This window comes from Abramis brama (assembly GCF_963993115.1).
Source record: "Abramis brama genome assembly, chromosome: 13".
Taxonomy (NCBI): domain Eukaryota; kingdom Metazoa; phylum Chordata; class Actinopteri; order Cypriniformes; family Leuciscidae; genus Abramis; species Abramis brama.
Window position 1 is genome coordinate 24,269,603 of NC_139975.1, and position 26,406 is coordinate 24,296,008.

General features: G+C 37.1%; 1 protein-coding gene across 1 annotated transcript; it reads left to right on the forward strand.

Annotated features, from left to right (window-relative positions):
- Window positions 1-689: 689 nt before the first annotated feature.
- Window positions 690-25,111, forward strand: nr3c1 (nuclear receptor subfamily 3, group C, member 1 (glucocorticoid receptor)). Its single transcript, XM_084132650.1, has 9 exons — window positions 690-1,029; window positions 2,779-3,899; window positions 17,899-18,053; window positions 20,912-21,028; window positions 21,177-21,461; window positions 21,540-21,684; window positions 21,828-21,958; window positions 22,099-22,256; window positions 23,139-25,111. The coding sequence occupies exons 2-9, from the start codon at window positions 2,788-2,790 to the stop codon at window positions 23,289-23,291; spliced, it is 2,256 nt and encodes a 751-aa protein (XP_083988776.1). The 5' UTR covers window positions 690-1,029; window positions 2,779-2,787; the 3' UTR covers window positions 23,292-25,111.
- The last annotated feature ends 1,295 nt before the right edge of the window (window positions 25,112-26,406 follow it).

Sequence of the window (26,406 nt, forward strand, 5' to 3'; positions counted from 1 at the left end):
CAGCTGTATCATACAAATAAATAGTTACAAAATCATATATTGTGATTTCTGGATTTTTTTTTTTTAGATTATGTCTCTCACAGTGGACATGTACCTACGATGACAATTTCAGACCCCTCCATGATTTCCAAGTGGGAGAACTTGCAAAATAGCAGGGTGTTCAAATACTTATTTTCCTCACTGTATATATATATATATATATAATGTATGTATGTATGTATGTATGTATATATATATATATATATATATATATATATATATACACACAACTATTTGGTTGTCCAGCCTGAGTGACATGAAAGCATGCATTTACATGACAACATGAAACAACAACAACAAAAAAGTCATTGTTAGTCGTTTAGTCATTGTTCATGACTAAAAAAATGCATTACATCAGTATTGAAAATATATATTAAAAAAACACCTTTTTGAAGCTTTATTTGTCAATGACCCATCCATGTAATAATGTTAAAGTTGTACAGCGTCGCCAATGTGTGGATGTGTATGAATGAGAGAAACAGAAGAACAACAGAAACAGAAGCAGTGAAGAGAGAGAAGGCAGTGAGTGAGTGTGTGTGTGTGTGTGTGTGTGTTTATGATGGTGATATCACCGAGGTTACTCTCATCTCACCCAGTGAAGTCACTGTAATAAGAGACGAGATGTAATAACTCGACACTGCCAATAGGTCGCACTGCATGTTGTAAAGAGTGTCGCCACGGAACTCAACTGTAATCTCCATTTTGAATGTTTTTATGGTTTAGGGTTTTATGGCACGCCTCTTTTCTCATGGCCGAAAATGAGAAAATTGCCTGGATTAACCAGATGGGATTATGAATTCGGACTAAAACGCTGGACGATATCCGACCCGCGACCTTTTTCACGCAGTTTGCGATTTGTCTTGCTCTTCTGAAACGACCTCAGACTGCGGTGAAGGCTCATGTTGTTGTTAATCGCTTTCAGCAGAAACCTCTACACAAAACAATGTCAGATGATGCAACAAATCAAAACAGGGACGTAAATATCAAAAGGTACGTATTTCCAGATTTATTCTTGTTAATCTTGCACCTGGATACTAATATACGCATTCATAGCGTTAAAGTATAACAACTAGTTTTAAATTAGTAACTCGTTTCTACACTCCGACTGATCTCGTGACTTGTTTTTCACGCCATTAAACAGTTATTGCAGTCCTGTTTGGGCGATGTATGCGCTGTTTTGGCTGTTGCATAGGTATCGCACGCTATTTAAGGGGTCAGAGTTGAAATTTAAAGTGCTTGACTCGTCTGCCTGCTTTGGGTTAGCAGTGGGTGTGAGTAGGCCTCAGTGCGTGTCACCACACTGACTGATCCGCGCGCGCTCGTGCTGCTGCTGCTGCTGCTGCTACAAGAGCGCGAGATCAGCACGAGACTTAACGTGTTACACATTTGTATTTTTATCCGTTTATTACAATAATAGTCGAAAGACGTAAGCTCCACGCATTCAGCTGCAGATGATGAGGCGTTTTGTACAAAATAGTCTTAATAACGTTAAAGATTGAGATATTTAATGAGGTACTTATTATAAAAACATCTACTTTAATAAGTTTAATAATTAGGCTACTGTGTGCAAGTACGAGACGTATATTTCTCCAATGGTGTTACTATTATTTTAATACATTTAAATATAGATAACTCATCCAATGTCAAAAGATATCATTTCAAAGCATGCATAGTTACAGTGTACGTGGTGTTTATGCAGAACAACTTCTCGCGGGTCTTTTTGTTTGTTTAATTTTTTATGACGTCATACACTAGTACTATTGTTGTGGCTAATACTAAGTTACCACAGTTTTGCCGATTTACGAGTAAATGTGAGCAACTATGCTATTTTAGAATCAGAATGAGATTTATTGTCAAGTATTCTTGCTTACACACATAAGGGATTTGCCTTGGTGAAGCCTAGGCCCTCAATACGCAGAAAAAAATCAAGACAGAATAATATTAAGTGAATATACAGTACCGGTCAAAAGTTTGGAAAGAAAACGTAGGCCTAAGTTACTATTTATAATGTTTTTGAAATAAGTATCATATGCTCATCAAACGTGCATTTATTTGATTAAAAAATACAGAAAAATCATTAATATTGTGAAATATTATTATAATTTAAAATAATGTTTTTGTAGTTTAATATATTTTCAAATATAATTTATTTCTGTGATGCAAAGCTGAATTTTCAGCATCATTACTCCAGTCTAGAGTGTCACATGATCCTTCAGAAATACATTATGCTGATTTTATCAATGTTGGAAACTGCTTAATAGTTTTTTGGAACCTGTGATACTTTCTTCAGGATTCATTGATAAATAAAAAGTAAAAAAAGAACAGCATTTATTCAAAATAGAAATCTAATCCTTGCTGGATAAAAGTATTAATTTATTTAAAAAAAAAAAAAAAAAGGTAGGGTATATTGTAATTTGTTACAAAAGATTTCTATTTTTAATAAATGCTGTTCTTTTTTAACTTATTCATCAAAGAATCCTGAAAAAAGTATCACAGGTTATTAAAAATATTAAGCAGCACTGTTTCCAGCATTGAAAATAAATCAGCATATTATAATGATTTCTGAAATTTTTTCATGGGGAAAAGTTGTTACCATGGTGCATTTTTGTAGCATTTTTGTCTTTACCTCTTTTAATCATGTTTTGTTTTCATGTTACTAACAGTAAACTATGCTTTTTTTTAGTGATGGTATTTATGGTGTTTTAGAAAATATAATTGTTTTGTTGTGTTTTACCACAGTAATGCAAGATGGATCAAGGAGGACTGAAGAACGGCGCCAAGAGAGATGAGTGTTTGAATACGTTGGATTACAGCAACAGCCCAGTTGAGGGAATTTTACGAAGCGGAATACAAAGTGCCATGTCTGTCGCTCCCACGTCCATGGTTCCTCAACCCAGTCCACTGATGCAGCCAGTTTCCGCAGACCTTCCCAATGGCCTGAGCAATTCACCCACCCTGGAGGAGCACACCACCTCCACTCTTGGCTTCTTTATGGAAGATTCAGAACTCAAACCAGTTGGGAAGGAGCAGAGGGCTCAACAACAACAGGCCCTGTGCTCTTTCACTTTGGGGGACAGCTTCTCAGGTCTGGAGGCCAGCATTGCAGACCTCAATAGCTCCTCCCCTTCAATGGACTCCATGATCGGTGGAGTCGACCCCAATCTCTTTCCTTTAAAAACAGAGCAATTTTCTCCCATGGATAAATGCGATATGGACCTAGACCAAGATTCCTTTAGTTCAATGGGGAAAGATGTTGATGTTGGCAATCATAAGCTTTTTAGTGACAACACTCTGGACCTCCTGCAGGACTTTGAGTTGGACGGATCGCCCTCTGATTTCTATGTGGCAGATGACACGTTCCTCTCCACCATAGGTGAAGATGCTCTACTCGGAGACTTGTCGACAAATACAGAGAGGGACTCAAAGGCCACGATCTCGGTGAGCAGCACGCTCAACGGCATGAGCACTTCCAGCCCCTCCAGCACTACCACCACCACCACCACCACCAGCCTGGCCACTGTGAAAATAGAGAAGGACTCTATAATCCAGCTGTGTACTCCAGGGGTCATCAAAAAGGAGAACGTCGGTGGGACTAACTACTGTCAGATTGGTCTCCACAGCACACCTATTAACATTTGTGGTGTCACCACTTCAAGTGGACAGAGCTTTCTCTTTGGGGCCAACCCGTCCACAGCTGCTGTCAGTCAGCAGAAAGATCAGAAGCCTATCTTTAACGTGTACACCCCTCTGACCTCTTCTGAAGACAGTTGGAGCAGGGGCCAGGGCTTTGGGAATGCAAGCGGAATGCAACAGAGGGCCAGCGAATGCTTTTCCAAAAACTACACAAGCCCCTATGCCAGGTAAGCCATGAAAGCCACCAGGATGGTCAGTGCTTCAGTTACGGATGAAAATGGCCAGCGCCATGGAATTTTTTAATTTGTGCCTGGAAAAGTCTTAGAATCTCAAGAAATCATGGAAGAATCATAGAAATGTCTGTAGTGATTATAAATGTATCTTGGTGTGCTGAGCTCTAAACTATTTTATACTATTTTATATTCTATTTTAAACTATATTATAGGCATCCCGGTATGGCGTTATATGTGTGCCTCAATCCTGAGCGAGTAATTGTAAGTTTTGAGCACAGAGAACTATATTTTGCAAGCACATTGCATTATATTTTGAACAGAAATTAAAAATTTGCACAAAAAAAAAATTTGTTTGAGCAAAGAAAAAACGATTCCGTGCTCAATAAATGTATTTGCTTGTTTGCTATTATCCATATTAACATGCAGTAATAACCCCTCTCACGCAGTTTACTCAGGTGCTCTCTCACAAACTTATTTTCTGCGCTCCTGTCAAGTCCCTCTCTCTCTCTCGCAACCTCTTAATTCTGTGCGCGCTCAACTCTTGACACACACGCTCGCTCAACTTGCAACAGCGTTACAAGTGTGCCACAAAATCAACCAATCGGAAAATGAAAGGTCAATTGTGATTGGCTGTTGGTCTCCAATCAAATCGCTAGTAGAACCAAAGCCCGTCTTGTAGAACTATCCATAGATATCCATATATATCCATATATAATCCTTTATATGATATCTATGGAACTATCTACAGCATCCCGGAAGCTTACTGAAAAAAAAAAATCGAAAAAAATAACTGACTACAGCGAGACTAATGGATAAAAACACATTTTGGTAAGTATTTTTTTATTATTATTAACTTAAAAGTGCCTTGTTAGTTTTGTGTATTATAATGCTGTTGTGTTGTTTAACTTACAATATTATATCTCCTATTGTGACTAAAGTTAGTTTGACTTATCCTTTTCAAGCATAACGCTAGCACAGCCGCAGACAATGTCATCAGAACAGCAACACCTATGTCACACCACTTTAGTCACAATAGGAGATATAATATTGTAAGTTAAACAACACAACAGCATTATAAATTATAAGCTGAATCTCTGGAGGAGTGTCATAATATTCCTCTGTCACATATAGCTGTCAATCACCTCACACAATGACCTCACTCTTAAAACTGACATTTTACAAACAATTAAACAAAATTTGCCCTCCAACTACTAGGTTAATGTCTGTAATGTCTGTGATCTAAAGAAAACCACCATTATAATAATTATTTTAATTATTATTTTTGTGTATTATAATTTGTAATACACAAAACTAACAAGGCACTTTTAAGTTAATAATAATAATTTAAAAAAAAACTTTTTTTTTGCGATTGTTAATTTCTGTTCAAAATATAATGTAATGTGCTTGCAAAATATAGTTCTCTGTGCTCAAAACTTAAAATTACTCGCTCAGGATTGAGGCACACATATAACGCCATATCCCGGCGCCATCTGCACTGCTGAGAGCGGCATATGTGATGAATAGATCACATTGTGATGAGTAGATTACATAGATGAATATGTAAATATGTGCCTCACGCTTTCCTCTCAATAATTCAATAAACGCACAACAGAAATGACAGCGGTGAGAAAACAGCCGTTAAGAAAGCATCCGATCATAGCTATGTGAATGTTTACTCCAGTAGTCTCTCGTAGCCAGACCTTGAGACTGACGGCAGAAGGTCTGGACTCCATCGCAGCTTTCACTGGCCATGTACCGCCCAAGCAGACGTTTGACTGACATGTAACGCAACCAATCACAGTTCGTTTTGTTTCCGCATCATGTTTAGGGGTGTGAAAATGTAATAAATTATTCACTCAAGAACATTGTGCAAGTTTACTGCAACAATGGAGCCACAAACTTCACATCATTTTGATAATTCAGCATTTAGTCGATCCTGGTAAGCGGAAGCGCTCATTGTCACAGTTGTAAACAAGACCACTTTCTTCTTCTATGAGGGGGTTTGGCGTCACAACGCATTTGTTTCCAATCAGTTTTAGAAAATCCTGAAGTGTTTCCAGTTAAGTGTGCCATATGCATCAGACGTTCAGCCAACGGTCTGTGGGCGTGATGTCTGAGGCTGAGACTAGCACTCCAGTGACATCACGCTATGTTTATTTATATAGCACTTTATATAATAGATTGCTTTAAAGCAGCACCTTTACAGTATTAAACTTGAAAAACAATCAGTGATCAAACGATTAGAATTGCAACATTTTCTACTATAAAGCTGCTCTCCACTGTAGTGTTGTCACGATACTGGAATTTCTCATTTCAATATTATATAATATAATATAATTCAATATAATTTTCGATACCAAGGGGAAAACTGCCATATATATCGCCATACAGATATTTTTATTAGTATCTCAGTCATAATATTTTGATAATTTGGGTAATTTTGTTGCAATAGTTTACACACAGCACATGGAGGCTTTTTTTTTAAACTTCAAACTAAATTTACAAAAAAGACAAGTATACAGTCAGTAATAAAATAAGAACAAATAAATAAATTGCAAATGATAGCACAAATAAAAACAATAGAATAAAGAGGCAAATAAAATGAACATGGCTTTTAGTTTTTTAAGTGAGTCTAACAGTAGTATTCGGGTTAAATTAAATAAAGTAATTAAATATGAAATAACACTGGACAGTCTTCATTGTAAAAATGAAATACAGATTAATGCTTATAATTAAAGTTACAAAAGTTATTCAGTCAAGAGCAGTGAGTGATTTTCTCTTTCTCTTTTTTTCTTTGATGAACATGACAGAAAGCAGCAGGTTTATTAGGCTGCTGCCACTTTAAAGGATTAGTTCACTTCAGAATTAAAATTTCCTGATAATTTAGTCACCCCCACGTCATCCAAGATATTCATGTCTTTCTTTCTTCAGTCGAAAATAAATTAAATTTCCAGGATTTTTCTCCATATAGTGGACTTCAACGGTTATCAGCGGGTTAGGGAATGCAGCTTCAAAGGGCTCTACACGATCCCAGCCGAGAAATAAGGGTCTTATCTAGCGAAACGATCGGCCATTTTCTAAAAAAACACAAACATACTTTTTTTATTTTTGGCCGATTTTTGCCTTTATTGTGATAGGATAGTATAGAGTGGACAGGAAGTGAGGTGGGAGAGAGACGGGGACGGGATCGGGAAAGGTCCACGAACTCGGGTCACCCGAAGCGCAGCAACGCTATATGTTGGCACGGTGCCGACACATTTATATACTTTTTAACCACAAATGTAAAAAAACACAAAAAGCCTTTTTTCCCTTGGTCGAACATTATTAAAAGTTAGAGCTTATTTAGAGATATCAGCCGGATGGCTTAGTGCAGGTGCTAATGGATCCAAGGATGTATCTTGTAAATTACCCCACTAATAATGCCCAGAATGGTACCAAACTTCTACAGTAGTACAAATAGGTTCTGTACTCATAAAACGAGGCATTGGAAAGTTTGTAAGTACATCAGGAGTTTATTTAAATAACACTTGCCTGATGACTAATGCTACCGCTAACCCGGACGCCAAGGTCACTTCAGTGATTTGGGAAAAGCACGTAAAAGTCCTGGCAAAAAGCGATGCATAAGGATGTAGTGTCTTCAGCATGCTGTTTCCTGAAACAAACTCCGAACAAACTTTGTTTTGGCCTGATTTTGTTTGAAGTGAGGCCACACCAGTTAGTTCTTTGATTTGATTCGTTTTAGTATTATCGGGGCCTTAAAGAATGGAGAAACAGTTTTCAGTTTTATTTTCATTTTAGTTTATGTTGAGGAGTTTTGTTGTGCTTTTGTCCTTTTTATTATTTTTTTAATAATACTGTTTAGGTTTAATTAATCAGGCCTAGTTATTTTATTTCATTAATTTAATTTTAGTTTTAGGTTTTATTTATTTACAGTTAGCCTAGTAATTTTAGTGCTCAAACTTAAACTTATTTCAGTTATTTGCCAAGACAACATTTCTAATTTTCTATATTTAGATTTTATTTTATTGCAGCTTCATTTTAATTAATAATAAAAAAGAAGGTTTTAGTTAACAATAAAAACAAAAAAGTATGGGAACCACACTCAGTTATCCCTAAAATAAATTATATTTTAGTAGTTTTGGCACAAACATATATTCAGTATTGAAGAGGAAAAGAATGCACAAAATAAGAATTACATTTTGAGAGTATCTTTTCTGGGAATAATCATGCCATGCATTTCCTCCAGTAAGAAACAGCCATGAAATGGAGGTCAGGCCAGAAATCTTTTTTTTTTAAAAAGATTTTAGATTTTAGATTTTTAAAGACAGTGCTGCTGCTCCCTAAATTAGTTACCATGCTGTACCATTATTGGTTTGTTACAGTTTTACCCAAAGTATTAAACTACTTAAAATGCTGTAAGGTCAGTGCAAGAATACAATATCTGAGACTGAACATTCAGACAGAGCTGCACCATTTTCTTTTTCACAATCATGTTCCATCATGTTTTTAACTGCTATATCTCTCCTCAACTATTTGCAAACCCTGACTTGTGTGAGCATAGGTTGTAATCGAATGAAATGTGCTCCGAGGGCATGATAGTAGGGCAGAACTTCTTTGGAAGCAATATGTTAATGTGCTTCTTTTGTTAATATAAAATAACATTTTGTATCTACTGGAAGTCTGAAGATGACTGTGTAGTTATCAAGGAGTTATGTAACTGACACACATAGCTGAGTGATCTCCATAAAGCAGGTCTTTGCAGCTCGACCTGAAACCTGCTCATCCAAAACTGCAGCAGTTTGGTTGATTGCCAATGACTTGTTAAGTATACCTTCTTTGAGGAAGTGTCTGGATATTTGTCATGTGAACGGGCCATTAGTGACACACCCACATAGTACAGCTTTTGCTAGTTGCTTAAAATAAACACAAAGATTGTTTTTCTAATGTCAGAGTCATTGGGTTCAGATTAGGGATGTGCACGAGTATTATAGCCTACTTACATTTCGACATAATTCGTCACATACGCTTCTCTCGCTAGCGTAAAATGGTGGAGGAAGGCGAAACACAAAAGCAAGTAATAAAAAAATGCACCCACCAGGGCCATACCCACCCATACTCGGGCATGACAGCGACGATTGATTATGAAAACGATGTTTGCTGTAACTTAAAAATATATATTTCTTTTTTCTGATACAGTTGATCTGCCAAGATCTGCCAATCTGCCATATAATATTATAAAGAGAAAACTATAGAATGTTGTGAAATCTTTGTGCTTTATTTGCCCTTGTTTCAGTGTGTTACACAGGAAGAGCGCATCCCCAACTGGAGTAACACTTTCTGGCTAGCACTTAACAGTTCAAGCTCACTCACATTTGCATCCGTTTGTGCTGATACAAGTTGTAATGTTACGCTTATATGTTGTTGATATCTAGGATATCTGATTAATCTCCTATGCATCATATATAGTGAGGAAAATAAGTATTTGAACACCCTGCTATTTTGCAAGTTCTCCCACTTAGAAATCATGGAGGGGTCTGAAATTGTTATCGTAGGTGCTTGTCCACTGTGAGAGACATAATCTAAAAAAAAAAAATCCAGAAATCACAATGTATGATTTTTTAACTATTTATTTGTATGATACAGTTTGAAACAACATGAGGGTGAGTAAATGATGACAGAATTTTCATTTTAAAGTGAACTTCTCCTTTAAACATTTTGACATTGATGAGCGGCGTAAGACTGCTGACAGCTCAGATGAGAAGGTCGTAATCTTTGCGTTGTGCAATATTTATGCAGCACCAAAGTAAAGTTAATATTAGGCAATTATTTTATTTTTTTCTTGAAAAGCTTGTAAAATTGCCTAAGTCTCATTGTCTTTTGACTTAGGCAAAATAAAACAGCCTAAGTCACACTCTTGACATAGGCCATTATACAACAGGGGTAGAAATGCATGATCTGTTCAACTGAGGATGTGGGCGATTTTACCACAGGTGGCCAGCATCTTGAGAAGATGACTTGTGCAAAAAAATCATTTTTGTCAAAAAATGACTTAGGCAATTATTTTAGGAAGGTGACGAATACACCTCGGGAAAATACCGAGGTCCGGACCTCAATGGTGGGTATGGCCCTGGTGGGTGCATTTTTTTATTACTTGCTTTTGTGTTTCGCCTTCCTCCGCCATTTTACGCTAGCGAGAGAACATTCGTATGTGACGAATTATGTCGAAACGTCAGTAGGCTATAACCGATTATGGTCTATTACTACGCAACGATTAATTTCAACATTTTACAGTCTTTTACTGTTAACATTTTATTCAGTGCACCTGCTTGGAAGTTTCTAAAGATTGTGAAGACCTTGATTAGCTGGTTCAGGTGTGTTTAATTAGGCCTGGGAGCTAAACTCTGCTGAACTGGAAGGTGGCCCTCCTGGATCAAGATTGGACACACCTGAGTTACAGCAATAAGAGCAAATTACTAGATTCGTAAAATAACCATTAAGTGATGTTGAGATGCTCTCAAGGATGAACTTGACCTTCAGCCTCCACATCTTGGTCAAAAAGCTTCCTCAAAAGTTTTGCTCCAACACCCACATGTAACACCTACTTTTTCACAATCAATTTCACAATCATCACTGATGGATAAAACCAAGAGCCGTCCTACAGTTTTTCTCTCATTGTACACCCTGTTTCACATAGATATCTTTTATGAAAAAAGTCACAATAATTTGAAAGTGGACCTTAAAATCATCTAAGTAGTTTGTGGTTCTGGATAGAAAATAGTCAGTGGTTCAGCCATGGAGAGCAGGAACAGATGGTGAAACACGAGAGGTTTAATCTTTAATTTACATGTAGACTCAATTATCAGGCCTTTGTGTTCTGCAGGTTTTGAGTGGGAGTCGAGGTTGTGTGCGACTGCGTCCCAACCTGCGTGACATTTAATGGCTTGCAGCCAGCTTAGACAGGAGCTGTCTCTCTCTCTCTCTTTCTCTTTGTTTATTGGTCTCTCACTTTCTCTCCTGTGTGCACGCTATGCGGTAAACACGGTTGGTTTCAGGTCTGTGGCGGCCCATTTCTCACGCAAACATGCAGTCGGTTCACACCCCTTTTGTTTTGCAGCATTTTTTTTTTTTCCATCTTAAATGATGATCTAATTAAGCCAAACCCTTTGATTTAAAGTGACTCAGACATTCTTCCTGAAAGCTTTGCTCAAATCGTTCTTGGCTTTCTATGAGTCAATATCGATGGCACTCTCAGGCAGCTGTGAATAAGTAGCTTGTTTTCTCTTTCTCCTCCTAGTCTCTCTCTCCTCTGTTCGCCTCTCTCCAGCACACCACTGAGTATTTTTAACTCTGCATTTTTAACTCTGCATAACCAGCCCCACAATGAGGACCTTTGGACTAGTGAAAATAGAGGTTTTCAAAACAAAAAAAAACCCACAGCAGACTTAAAGTGCCCTGAACCTGAAAAAAAAAACAGCTGTATATTACTAAAATGCACACACACAAGGGGCCCTATTTTACCGGTCTAAGCGCATGGTCTAATGCGCACGGCGCAAGTTCACTTAGGGCGTGTCTGAATGGTCGGCGTGCCAGGCGCATGGTTTAAAAGAGTTGTCCCTATTCTCATAATGAGTAATGGGTGTGTTTTGGGATTACGTGCGTTAAACCAAGTCTCATCTCCCATTCCCTTTAAATGCCAGTTGCGCTCGCGCCATGGCAGATTCGCTATTTACATGACAGAATTTGCTAATCGAAAGACTGAATGCGTCTCCAGAGCGCAAACGGAACTGCTTGTGCGCGAGGTAAAAGTGCGCAAGCAGACCATCTACGGATTCCACCATATCTTTATGTTCACAATAATAATCTTTTACATTGTAATCCTTTTATTTTAAATATTTGTCATGTTTGTGTGCTGCTGTGCTTCCCTGTGTGTTTAATAAGCAGAGTGTATGCGCGTTGTGGACCCGCCTATAGGCGCACATTACTAACACGCTCATTAAATAACATAAAATTCTATTTCCATTGCCTCAAAATACAAACGCGCCAACAATGCGCCAAAACACACCTTGTTTTCAGACCAGCACGCCCATGGGAGCACAAATGGGTGAAAATGCATTTGCTATTTAAACAACGTGGCGTAGAATGTGAAAATGATAACTGCGTCGGCTGAAACTAGCAAAAAACACTTGCGTCGCGCTTGGCACTGCATTGCGCCGGGTGTAAGATAGGGCCCTAAAGGGCTTTTACTTCCATAGCCAGATGCAATTTGATTACACTTATACCTGAACAGAGAGACTCCAGACAGAGTGAGAGTGAGCACTGCGTTCCAATTTGCATGCCATCCATCCTAAATAGTGTTTAAAATTAGAGTTAGTGTGTCCCATATCGTAGTATGTTGAAATGAGTATTCCAAAGGTACCCAATTTTTCTAGTTAGAATATGAAGTGCTGATGATACGTACACATTCTAACGGCTAATATTGCCCACAACCCATTGCACATTGGACAAGGATTCGATTAGAACTACAAATGCGAATAAAAAGTGTTAAACTACAAACATGGTGGATGTGCGAGTCCGACGGTTAAGTAGAGAGGTTTAGATAAAGGGGTTTGAGTGATTATCAGTATCTAACTTGATGAAAAGATATTTATTCAGTGTTATCCACAATATAGGCTAGTTTATCTACAACATCATTGTGAACTTTTGTAATGATATGTTTGGTCATTAACTTTTAATTGCAAATTGCGAACACACTTTACTACTACATTTCTCTCCAAAACGGAAGAAAATTAATTAAATTGAATGTGGAGGATATCGCAAAGCTTGCCTACTATTCTGCTACACTCAAAAGTATATTTTTCTTCACAAAAACTGTATACATTTTTTGGGCATAGTAAAAGTAGGCGAACTGGGATGCAGCAGAGACTTCTGCAGCAGTGACCGTTCTTTATTCTTCTAACTCACACTTCTCCACAACTAATGCCATTAAAAAAAGAAATGCTTCTTGAGCAGCAAATCAGCGTATTAGAATGATTTCTGAAGAATCATGTGACACTGAAGACTGGAGTAATGATGCTGAAAATTCAGCTTTGCATCAGGAATAAATTACATTTTAAAACTATTTAAATAGAAAACACTCATTTTAAATTGTAATAATATTTCACAATATTACTGTTTTTGGTCAAATAAATGCCAAGTGACTTACAGATAAAATCTTACAGATCCCAAAAGATTGTGAAGTACTGATATAGAATATGAGTTATTATTGCAGACTGGATATGGAATGTCATCTGGCTTATGGTTTTATTCTCCATGTGGACAAAGCCAAGAAATGATTGAGACAGTGTGACATTTAATAAGCTAATTTTAAATGACAGTTTTTGTTATTTTCAGTCGAATCGTTGTCATTTAGGAATAAGAACGAGTGGGTGTTTAAATCGAGATCGCAATCTTGTAACGATTAATCATGCAGCTCTACACTAGCATATGTTGAGTCTCATAAAACTTTTACAGTAGCTTTTAATCCTGGTTTCTGCTTACCATATTAAGTAGCATAAAACAAATGTCAATGCCATTATATTCCATCTTTTTTTAACGCCATTGCTAATTAAAAAGTTCTGAATGCTGATTAGTCAATACAATATTCCAGCTGTTCTAAAATACAATATAGTAACAGATTTAACTGGTTTCTGCTACCAAAAACCAACTTCCCAGAACTGTACACTGAAAGCTACGTCAGCTACTGGGAAGGTATTTCACGGAATCTCTGCATTAGGAATATCAGATTGGTTAGTCATTGTATATTTGACACAGGACAGCAACCAACTCAAGTTTACCAACAGCCATAAAGAGGGCAGTTTCTCTCTCTCTCTCTCTCTCTCTCTCTCTCTCTCTCTCTCTCTCTCTCTCTCTCTCTCTCTCTCTCTCTCTCTCTCTCTCTCTCGCTCGCTCTCATTTCCTTCTCTCTCACTTGCTCTTCCACTGTCTTGGTGTGGTTCCTGTAGACCCGTAGAGCAGAAATCTTGACAGTCAGCAATAGTGGATAATGGATGTAAATCACCTCTGTGTTATAAGTGCTTTAGCACACAGAGATCAGGCTGCCTGAAACACTCTGAGTGCCGTAGGTTTGACCTACTTTCTCTTCTACAACACAGCTGGGCTGCGCAGAGCTTAACCCGCGTCTACACTGCAGGCCTGTGGCGTGACTCAACAAAACTTAAACACCCACGTTGTAATTAAAAAAAGAGTCTAAACTGCATGCGTGCAAAGACCTGAAGGACAAACCAATGTATAATGTAATGAAAGAATATGCTACATATTGTGGCCTTGTGCCTACTGCCGAATCACAGCCGTTCTGAGTACAACAGTTTGAACGTTTTCCTCTTGGTGCGTGACATTTCTATTGAGAATTCAGACCATGTAACTGTATGTCGGGTTGAGCAAACCAATGTGGTTAGACTGGTTTCAGAGTCATCTGCAAAAAAGGAAAAAAGATGGTGCTTCTCGTGTCGTGATTATGCATTAATATAACAATTTATCATGTGGTGGTAGTTTTATTTTAAGAATCGTTGCGTTTAAAATGCAGAGTGTTTGTACTTGCGGCCTGATCCATGAGGCAGTAATCTTATCAGAACTTATTCAAAAAGAAAAGGCTTTGAAAAGAATGTCAGAAGCAGCGATGGCACGCTGAACTTCCTCTTTCTGTTTTCTTGTGTCTCCCCTTAGGGTAAGAGCCATTTCCCTTTTTTTATTGCTGCTTTTGCTCTCCGATCCTGGGAGACTAAAGACTTTAGCCAAGAATTAGGCATTTCCGTCAAATAAACGGGTGATTTAAAACTCATGAACTTTTGCAAAATGTCATTATGTTCCATTTAAGGCATAATGAAGGTATTAAATCAAATAGACCAATCTAGCATCCGACAATTAAAAAGTTGCCCCATAAACGAATTTAATGTGAGGATGTCAGCCCACTGTGATCACTAGATGGCCGGGCCTGAAGAGATCGATCAACACGTCATTAGATAGATATGTAATGTGGAGGAAATCACGTGTTTTGTGGACATCAACTGCAGTCTATAAATAAGTAAACAGAAGATGGAGAGAGTGGGATTTTAGCCACAGATGTCTCATCTTTTGCAAATACATATTCTTTCCCATTGTTGCAAGGTCAGGCTGTTTGACTTTGGCATGAAATGAAAATTCTCCATCTATTTTCTAAATGCATATTATAGATCTTAGTAAACTATTCATCCATGCATGTTTTTGAAAGTTAAATACAGTTCAAAATTAAGAGCTCCTACCCATGTTCGGTGTGCAAATTGAGCAGAGTAAAAAAGTATTTTTTTATATACTTAAGTAAGTATATATAAGAATCTTTGCATTGACTATTAAAGTATTAATGTCCAATAAAGTGGACTCAAACCTATTTGTAGTTGTGATAAAGCGTCTCAGTCTACATCACATTCACACTGATGTTGCAGAAAGACAAAAAATGTGAATATAATACTACTTTTATTATTATTAGTATCCCTAAAGCAGTAATATTTGAGTAACACTTTAGTTTAGGGTCCAATACTAACTATTAACTAGTTGCATATTAGCATGCATACTACTAGGATATTGGCTGTTTATTAATATTTTTAAAGCACATATTAATGCCTTATTCTACATCTCTTAATCCTACTCAAGACCTAAAACTTAACAACTACCTTACTAACTATTCATAAGCAGTATTTAGAAGTTTATTGAGGCAAAAGTCATAGTTAATAGTTAGTCAGTAGTGAGAATTGGGCCCTAATCTAAAGTGTGGCCATATTTTGTAAAATAAATGTACTTTAAAATCAATTTAAATGAAAGATGATTATTTCATAGTAAGTATATTTTACTTAACACTATAGTAGGGAAATTACAATACCTTTGTCTTTATTTCTTCACTTGCAAGATATAAAGCTTTTATTTTGGAAGAAAACAACAGTTGAGCTTTTATTTTTAGCAGAAAACTGCTGTTTCTGTGAAACAGGTTTACAAATGAGTCTCCATACATTACAGATCTAGTGAAAGGCTGTAATCATATGTCCACAAAAATGTTGTGAATTATGAAAATGTGAAAATAATTCATAACTGTTGCATTCCTAAAATGCATGTTAAATGGACAGCTTATGCAGAGAGTTGCTGCATTCACTGTGAACTGAGCCATTCTGAGACACTGAAATCACTAAATCACGAGCTGATCGCATGAGCAAAGTGTGCACTCCCTTTTGAAACATGCAGCAGCACAGACTTCTTTAATTAAATCACAGGTTGGTAAGAGCACTACGCCTTATTGCGCTTTCGATTTTAGTTTGTTTGATAAATACATTGCCAAAGAAATTGCTTTTTATGTTATTATGAGAAGTGTAAAAAAAAAAATTGGTTCATTATGAAACTGTGGCGGGACAGATTAGACAGTGGCGGGCCAACCAGAGTGTAGGTAATTACTGGGAAACACTGCTTGTAATGTTTATTCGAAAATGTTATAACTGGATCTTCCATAGAAAACGACAGACTTCTGTCTGGTGATGCATGCATGACTTTTCCAAACATTTAGTCACTTGAACCCATCCCTGAGTGCAAACTCACGTTAATCTGCCGTCGCGTTTGAGGCCACGCCCACTTCTCATCATCCAATCAACAACTGTTGCACAGAACACCCACCAAGTCCCTGGGCCACAATTTTTTTAGAATCTGTTTCACTCACATTTACTTCTCAGAACAGAGGAAAAAATCTGTCACTACTTCTGTTTTATTGTAACTTTAATAGGTTTTTTTTCCCCCTTCAGAAATCTAATGTAGTTCCACATAAACCCTAAAAATCCAACATCTCATCATCGTTTGGCTTCCTGTTACAGGTGGTGGTACTTGACACAGCTTTTCTGTAATGCTCAACCACTGAATAGAGCAGGGCTCTTCAAAAACTTTATTTTGGGGTCCAGAGGATGATGGACACAAACCAAAAGATAAGATTATTGATAGCAAAGCAATAAATCAGGCATCTGTGCAAAAACAACTTCACATTATGTAACGTGAATCATAGACTTAAATCAGCAAAACTAATATTACATACATATCAGCTGGGTCCTGTATTAATGCTGCAAGCTGTGACATTGCTCAACAAAACAAAATAAGTTTCGCCAGTTTCGTGCCAAACATGATCTGCCTCGTCATAAATTGTTTGGGACACGTCTCGTTCTGTATCTTCACATTACTCCATGTTTCTTTGTTTCTCTCACGTGTGAATACAGTAAAGCAGTCCTGGCCACTCATCGTCATGCAAATATATCAACTGTAGTCCAAATTATATCACAAAATCTGTACCAGTTGGGTCATAGGTATGCTCCTATGTAATTATAGCCTGTATCATTTTCTACGCACTAAATCATAATGATACCATAGCTGTTAATAATGTGGCATTTGAGTGCTGATGTTATAAAAGCAGATGTTATCTGTTCTTGCATGGAAACATGTTTGCTGTCTAAAGAGGATATGCAACTGTACTCTCCTCCTTTTTGCTTTGCTTCACTTGATGGATTTGCATGCAAGCCACCGTTTATTTTATTTCTACTACACTGTGAAGACCTACTTGTATTCTGTCTTTTTCTCACGCCGAATGCGTGTAGGCGTTGCAAATGTGTCTTCAATGCAGCCAGTGTGGAGGTGGACCAGTGCTAAGTGTTTTGGCTACATTCAGCCGTCGCCCCCTGGTGGCCAGTCTAACATCCTTTTTTATGTTTCGTAATCATTGCACTGGCTTCTAACTTCTTATGATAAAGATATTTCAATGAAAATTAGTTTTCAGTGTTGTTTTCAGAATCATGTTTTCAGTGATAAATTAATTAATTTGAATAGCTGATGATTGGTTCTTGTCATTCCCATTGAACAATGTTAATTAATTATTATTTAAAATCTTTGAACAATATTTTTCCTGTACATTAATATACATGTGTTCTGTGTGTTTCAGGCCTGAAGACAGCACTGCCACATCCTCGGCTGTTGGAAAGTCCAGCACCGGCGTACACAAGATCTGTCTGGTGTGCTCGGATGAAGCTTCGGGCTGCCATTATGGAGTGCTCACCTGTGGAAGCTGTAAAGTCTTCTTTAAGAGAGCAGTTGAAGGTGAGGAAGGCCTGATACACCTGTATCCTTGTTTTATATCTGTGGACATCCATTGCTGTATTTATTGTGCATGCACTTTAGCTTACTTTCAAAAAGAGTACTTATTACAGAAATACTTTTACTGTAATGTTTTGTGCATATATTGCAAATAAATAAAAATGTATTATAATTTAAATTATATTAAAAGCGACCAGCTGAGCCTTTTAAACCACTTAAGTAGGACTTGTATAATCATATGTAATGTTATAATTACTAATATTGTCTTTGAAATATGGTTAAAGTGTACTACTGAATATAGGGCTGTGCGATATGACCAAAATATATTACGATACAAGTAATTTTGTCAGGATATGAGTTTTTTTTTTTTTTTGACGATAACGATACATATCACGTTTTAGTTACTTGCTTTAAGGTTATGATTTCAAAATTTCTGATACCTTTGAAATTTCAGAATTCTTGTCATAAATTTAAATTTATTGTTACAAAACTAATGCTGGCTAAGCTGACTAAGTAAAAAAAAAACCTCAAGCTTACTGAAGACAAGTAAACAGTGATAAAAACTAAAGGAAACTAATTACAAGCATATAGTAAAGCAAACTACAATAGAACAGAAACAAATTTAACCCTCTGAGGTCGGGCGCGTTTTGCTGTATTTTCTCCACATTGTAGCACTATAAACTTAAATTACTCCGTCATTTATGGTCATACAAAAAAAAGAAATATAAAAAAAGAATCTGTGATATTTCTACTTTTGTATGTGTCCACTTACAATCAAATCAAAACATTGTGCTTTTGTAAAATAAAGAAAATAAACAGGGTGTGCGTTCTGCCTCTCCGTCGCGGTGAACTTTTTTTTCTTGAGCACGTCTATAAACTGAAACAAAACTCAGCGAATACTTGTCACATTTATGAGCCATATACCTTTATAAACATTTAAGTGTGTACTTTTAAATGATCGGATTCAAACTGAAAACAAATATTCTCTGTTTAAGTAATTTGTATAAAACCAACAAGATGTCCAGTATCTCAAACGCTTGCTCATTAAATTTAATTTGACCACGCCCACGAGCGCAAAAGAGATTCACATGCAAATCTCCACATGGAACGCGATCGCGCTCATTACCTCAAAAACAAAACACATTTTTTTTGGTATTTTCACAAACCACGCATAAATGTCATTATCTCAAAACTACAAACTTTTACATACATGCTGCTGATATATTATTGTAGCAGAGTTTGTGCTGAATACAGTGTAATTAGACTTTAGCCATGAAAATGTCACAAGTAACAGAAATAACCAGAAATGTCAGAGCATGTCAGAACACCTCCAGGGCCCAGAAAACAGCTCAGACCTCAGAGGTTAATAAACCTGCCTAAAAAACGAAATAAGAACTAGAAATAAGAAATACTACACAATTTTTATAAAGTAATCAAATGTATATAAAAAACACTGCATAGTCTTCACTGTGTAAATAAAATGTGCATTTATTCTTATTAAAGTTTCAAAAGTGATTCAGTCAAGAGCAGTGAGAGATTTTCTCAGAACATTAATGACACAGACGACAGCAGGGTTTCAATATACTGATTCACATGCGTTTTCTTTCTGCTAAGCACCCTCAAAAGAAAGCAGTGCCGACCTCAGAGGGTTAAATTTGTTTCTGTTCTATTGTAGTTTGCTTTACTATATGCTTGTAATTAGTTTCCTTTAGTTTTTATCACTGTTTACTTGTCTTCAGTAAGCTTGAGTTTTTTTTTTAACTTAGTCAGCTTAGCCAGCATTAGTTTTGTAACCCTCAGTTGATACTAGGGATGCACAATATATCGGCCACTATATCGGTATCAGCCGATATTTGTTCATTTATAATGTTAGCATTATTGGCCCAATAAGAAAATTTGGCCAATATATTAAAGCCTTGACCTGACTACATTATCAAACCATGTTCCCGTTCACCTGTCAGACAGCTGCCTTCGAAAAATACTTAGAAATAATGATATGTTGCACGTTGACTGGATTGGTTACATGCTTTTGTGAAGGAAGAGAACAGGGGTGGATTCAAACTGTGTTTGAGACCGGTTGACAAATTTCTACCGGTTAATCGTGTCTACTGGTATATCGCCCACCCCTAGCCGAATGTGCTGACAAGCATTTAGGGTCAACTAAAATATACCTTAATCTCATTTATATTGAAATGTGCATTTCATGTATTTAAATATATTTGTACTTATACATTTGTAATGATTAAGATGCATTTTAGCACATTTAAAACCTTAAAATTAAATACACTACAGTGAAAATTATTATCAAGTATTTTACACGTGCTTTAATATGTACATTTTTAAAGCACAATAAAGATTATTTAAACAATTTAAAATGTAAAAGTGTCGTGAAAGTATACTCAAGTTTTATTTTAAATAGTTTAAGAACACTACAATTACACATGCAATACAAAAATATGTGATATTCTTTGGCTCTGTCCTCCTTTACCTGATTAGGTAGAGTTAGAGACCTCGTCCTTCCAGCATGATCTGACTTCTCACTGCATGTCTATCTCAAGTGACTAATACTGTGTCATTCATCGGTCAAAGCGCCTTTTATTCTGTGGGCGTTGAAATGTGTCTCTGCTTGACAGAGGAAATGCATTTGGATAATATGCAGACAAATAACTTGAAAATGATTTTCTGTTAATTAGGCTGGCTTATATTTTAGAGGCCGAAATGTTCATTGTGCATATTGGTTCATTTAAAAAAGCAGCAAATTCATGCAGTGGGTTTTAGGACAGTGTTTGACAGCTCCTGTGCATGATGAGGGATCTTTGAAAGACATCCTGTCTAATCCACACTACACTTGATTGTCATAGGGCAACACAATTACCTGTGCGCTGGACGGAACGATTGCATCATTGACAAAATCCGCCGGAAGAACTGCCCTGCCTGTCGTTTCCGCAAATGCCTCATGGCAGGCATGAACCTAGAGGGTAACATGAAATGTTGCACTTATTACATAATTATACCAGTGTGTACCCAAATGTCAGTCTAGATTTATAACAAATGTAAAGTTTAATCAAGGGAAATGCATAAAGTTTGAGAACTGACTATTCTAAACTTTCCTCATTCACTGCTCAGCCCGTAAAACCAAGAAGGGGCGTCAAACAGGCAAGGTAATCCAGCAGCCGACGATTCCAGAGCGCAATCTTCCCCCACTGCCCGAGGCCCGGGCACTGGTACCCAAACCCATGCCTCAGCTGGTGCCCACCATGCTGTCACTACTAAAGGCCATTGAGCCGGACACCATCTATGCCGGATACGACGGCACCATACCGGACACGTCCACCCGCCTCATGACCACTCTGAACAGGCTGGGCGGCCGGCAAGTCATCTCTGCGGTCAAATGGGCCAAAGCTCTGCCAGGTACAACTTAGGATGTCTTCAAAAAGTCCAGTGGAAGATCACAGAACATACTAAAAACCTCTATTTTGCCCTTTTTAGGCTTCCGGAACCTTCACCTGGACGATCAGATGACCCTCCTGCAAAGTTCCTGGCTGTTCCTCATGTCTTTTGGACTAGGTTGGAGATCATACCAGCAGTGTAATGGAAACATGCTGTGTTTCGCACCGGACCTAGTGATCAATGAGTATGTATCTGATTTAACAACCCATGTGCTTTAACAAAGCAATACACACCAATGTTTAGACTGGAACTATTCGTTTTATAGTAACATTGGAAGTTTAACTGCCCATATAAGCACAAATAAGAGTTATTTGTCTCTGTCCACAGAGAGAGGATGAAGTTGCCCTACATGAATGATCAGTGTGAACAGATGCTGAAGATCTCCAGTGAGTTTGTGAGACTGCAAGTGTCCAATGAGGAGTACCTGTGCATGAAAGTCCTCCTTCTCCTGAGCACAGGTGAGCTACTTTAGAAGCCATTGATCCATAATATATATGGTTTCAGGTTCCCTGAGAAAAAAAAGATGTATTCACTTGGTGTCAAATGAGCTTAACAAAGCAACATCATTGTACCTTTTTATGTTTCTGTGGTTTCTCAGTACCGAAGGATGGTTTGAAGAGCCAGTCAGTGTTTGATGAGCTACGAATGTCTTACATTAAAGAACTGGGCAAGGCCATTGTGAAGAGAGAGGAGAACTCCAGCCAGAACTGGCAGCGATTCTATCAGCTCACTAAGCTACTGGACTCCATGCACGATGTAATGCAGTTTATTCTAAATAATGCACATGGAAAAGTATGGCTCTGCTCCAAACCCCAGTGAGCTGCCTGGCTGTCTACCTTCTAAGGCAGCATCCGAACCGAGATGGACTAATATAGAATTTTTGCTAATGCCTTTTGGGATTTGATTCACTGCAAAGTACATAATGCTACCTTAGAAGAGGTATCGTATAATAGGCAGCATGTCATATTTATGCTTGCTTTTTGAAACAGCCTTCACATCTGGAGTTTGCCTATGATGCAGCTACTGAGGCAACCCACTGGGTTTTGACACAGAGCAATATCTTTATGTTGCATCAATGAACATGAACTCATAATTGGCCCTATTTTTTGATGTGCCTTTCATTGTGACGTCCGACAGCACATATTAGTCTGATAAGAAAACCAAGGTTGCATTTATTTGATCAAAAATGCAGGAAAAACTGAAATATTATTACAGCTTGAATGAATTGTTTTCTATTTTGAACATATTTTAAAATGTCATTTATTCATGTGATGCAAAGCTGAATTTCCAGCATCATTACTCCAGTCTTCAGTGTCACACGATCCGTCAGAAATCATTCTAATATGATGATTCGCTGCTGAAGAGACATTTATTTTTATTATCAATGTTGAAAACAGCTGTGCTGCTTAATATTTTTGCGAGAACCGCTACATTTTTTCCAAGTCACTTTTAATGCATCCTTGCTGAATAAAAGTAGTAATTTCTTTCAAAATGTATCAGCTTCCTCCACTTCTAAACTTACTCTTCATTTGATGAAACCAAGATATTAACCAATACTATCACTCGGAAATACAAGTAGAGTGCATTACGAATGCTGTTTACAAAGTTTGAATCTCTAACCACTCTGTGTCTCTTCAGATGGTGGGTGGACTCCTGAACTTCTGTTTCTTCACGTTTGTGAATAAATCCCTCAGCGTGGAGTTTCCCGAAATGCTCGCGGAGATCATCAGCAATCAGTTACCAAAATTCAAAGCCGGGAGTGTCAAGGCGCTGCTCTTTCACCAGAAGTGAATCTCCTCCCAGCAGCAGGACACAATGCCTTAAACATCCAAACCATCCCCTCACTCCCACTCCACCCGAGACAGCAGAGCAGAGCGAGAGGGAGGCGCAGGGAGGGTGAGGGGCGGGACAGTATGCAACCCAGCACAGAACTCCACGATTGACCGGAATACAGTGGAGTCGGAGGAAGAGACGGGTAATAATAGAGGTTCTAAAAAGCTAACAAATGGCTGAACTGTTGAAATGACGTAACCGTGAATCTCACAGATAGGTCATCCCATACATGTCGTCTCAGGTGTTTGACTCCCAGCATCAACTATCAGTAGAAGAAATCAAATTGTCTAAGATCACTTACTATGTAGAGTTCCTCACATCTTTTATTTTTGGAGCAGATGCAGCACCACAGCACTTACAGTCCAGTATGCACAGATTATATACTTTATTTTACGTCAGATTATCTTCAGATATCATACTTTTTAACTTCGGATGATAACAGTTTCAAATAATCATTTCCAAACAGTATGTACAGAGATAATGGCTTCGGCTTGGTTTGAAAAAATTAAATGCATTTTGTATAACAACTACATATCTTCACAGTTTTAAAACAAGTCATGTCGTTAACAGAATTACATATATACAGAAAAAGGGAAAATACGTGCCTTTTTTTTTAAGCTTGTTTCCTTTTTAGCCGTTCTCTTGACTCGTCCGCACCAGACATCTGGCACCCATTGTGTTAAGACTTCTTCATAGTTGATTGTACTTTTATACCCACTTGCACTTGTAATTTTAATAACGGCTGTTTTTGTTTTTTTGGCAGCTTTGTAATCCGTAGAAGTGATCCTTATTGATAAGACATGGAGATGCATCTAACGTTTATTTTTACACTGATCGGTCAGTCGAGAAATGCAAATCTAGCACTTTCACTCCTTGTAAATGCTTTAAAGGGGCTGGTTTAGGTTTGTTCTGCAGAAAGATGTATTCATCATGTCAAAGAAAGCCATTTATTATTAATTTCGCCTGTTAATTCATATAGGAATTATGCAATGTGAAACATTTTTGTCGGTTTTGTTTTTGTGTGTGTGTGTTGTAACTGTTCCTTTATTGTCGCTGGCTTACATAGTAATGCCACTGTATACAACCAAAACAAAGGATGCAGATTACCTATAACCTTCTGAATTCATACAAACAGATGTTTTTAATTGTCAGATACAGTACAATCGTGCTCAGCTACACCAAACATCAACTCAGGCCCATTTCATTTATATTTTCAGCACTTCTCAGATTCTTTAGATTCTGTACAGCGGCGTATGTTCTTTAACCCCCCCCCCCTTTTTTTTTTTAAATCAGGTCTAGACTAATTCGTAAAACTAACCTTGGCTGTCTGATGGTTCATGCAGTCAAACTGTGGCGCAGGAGCATGGTTAACTCTGGGAATTTCTACTCACCTGTATTGTTGCAATCTGTTATTTCTGTGCCAAACATATACTGCTTTCAATTTGTACTATCTAAAACTGTGCTTGTCTTAACAGCTGTCAAAGGTATATGTATTCAAGAGAGGGAAAAGAGAAGATAAGAATATTTTACATTTCTTCTGTGGAAGCTTAATACATGAATAAAATCAGATGATATCTCCAGCTTCAAGCTGCTTAGCATAGCGTTGTGTGGTACAGATTTAGCGATCAACACTTGTTTTCAAATTCTAATCAGTATCTGAGCAGCACTTTTCACTTTGCTCTTCTGTTCCTACAGATATATATGATAAAAATAAACAGATGTATTTACATGAACTTTTGCAACATGTCTAATAAAATGTTCTCTTAGACCCTATAGAATCAGGAGTGGCCTGTTATGTTGTGTTGGGCTTTAACTTCATGCTGTGATTCAGGCTGCCTTGTCAGCCATTTCAACATGTGCTTGGTTGTCTCACCTCTTATGGGTTGAGGCTCAGCTAACAAAGAGGTAAAAAAAAAAAAAGTCAATAAAATTATAATTTTTTTGTGTAACAAACAATACACTCGTCACGATTCGGTTTGATACTGATCTCACGATATGATACTCGGACAATATTTTGAACAAAACTAAAATGGAGTTAAAATGTTCTGTTTTTTATTATTATTATTACTTTTAACACGTGTAGGTAAACAGTTAAACAATGTATTTTATTTTTAATTTATTTATAATTATTAAAAATAGAAACTGTGACCTTCTTACCATATTTAATGTGCCATAACATCTGATGCTAAATTAAATCTCTAAACGTTCATTTTGGGCGAACTATCCACAAGTAACGCAAGTAATGTAATCAGATTACTTTTTCAAGTAACTAGTAAAGTAACACATTACTTTTACATTTACAACAAAATATCTGAGTTACTTTTTCAAACAAGTAATGCAAGTTACTTTGTTTCCCCATGCATTGACTGACAGCTCTCCTGTCCCCATATTGAGAGAAATAGGGAATAAGTGCAGAGGCGTTGTGTAAACATGATGGGTTTTGTAGTTTAAACTAGACTAAAAATCTTACTTGCACAAAAACAGATTCAGTAATTCCTCAAAATGGATAAAAACAGTGAAATGCAAACTAAATATTATTGCAAACCTGCAATAATTAAATGTTAAATAACACAAATATACTTTATGCATTTAATCTCACTTTATTGTCTTTGCTGCTGACCTTTGATAACCCAGCCATACGAATAAGCAAAAATTACATTTGTGTAGTTAAACATCACATTTGTGTTTGTTTGTTTTTATTGCTGAATTAAGAGAACTTCTGAACTTTCTTCTTCTGAGTCCTATTCTTCTGCGATCCAGAACGGCAGCACAACTGTAAGGTTTGTTTGAGCTGCGCCCTCTACTGTACAGAGTTTATATATATATATATATATATATATATATATATATATATATATTTTTTTTTTTTTTTTTTTATATAAAACTCTAAAAGTTATATTTTTGACAAATGTAAAGTCCCTTTCACACAAAAAATTAAACGAATAAGTCTCAGACTGATGGAAATGCAAATTCACTCCTATATGCATGTATATATATATATATATATATATATATATTACAAAACAAACAAACAAGTAAGCCCAGCCCCAATAAGGAAAAAGTAGGCTAATGC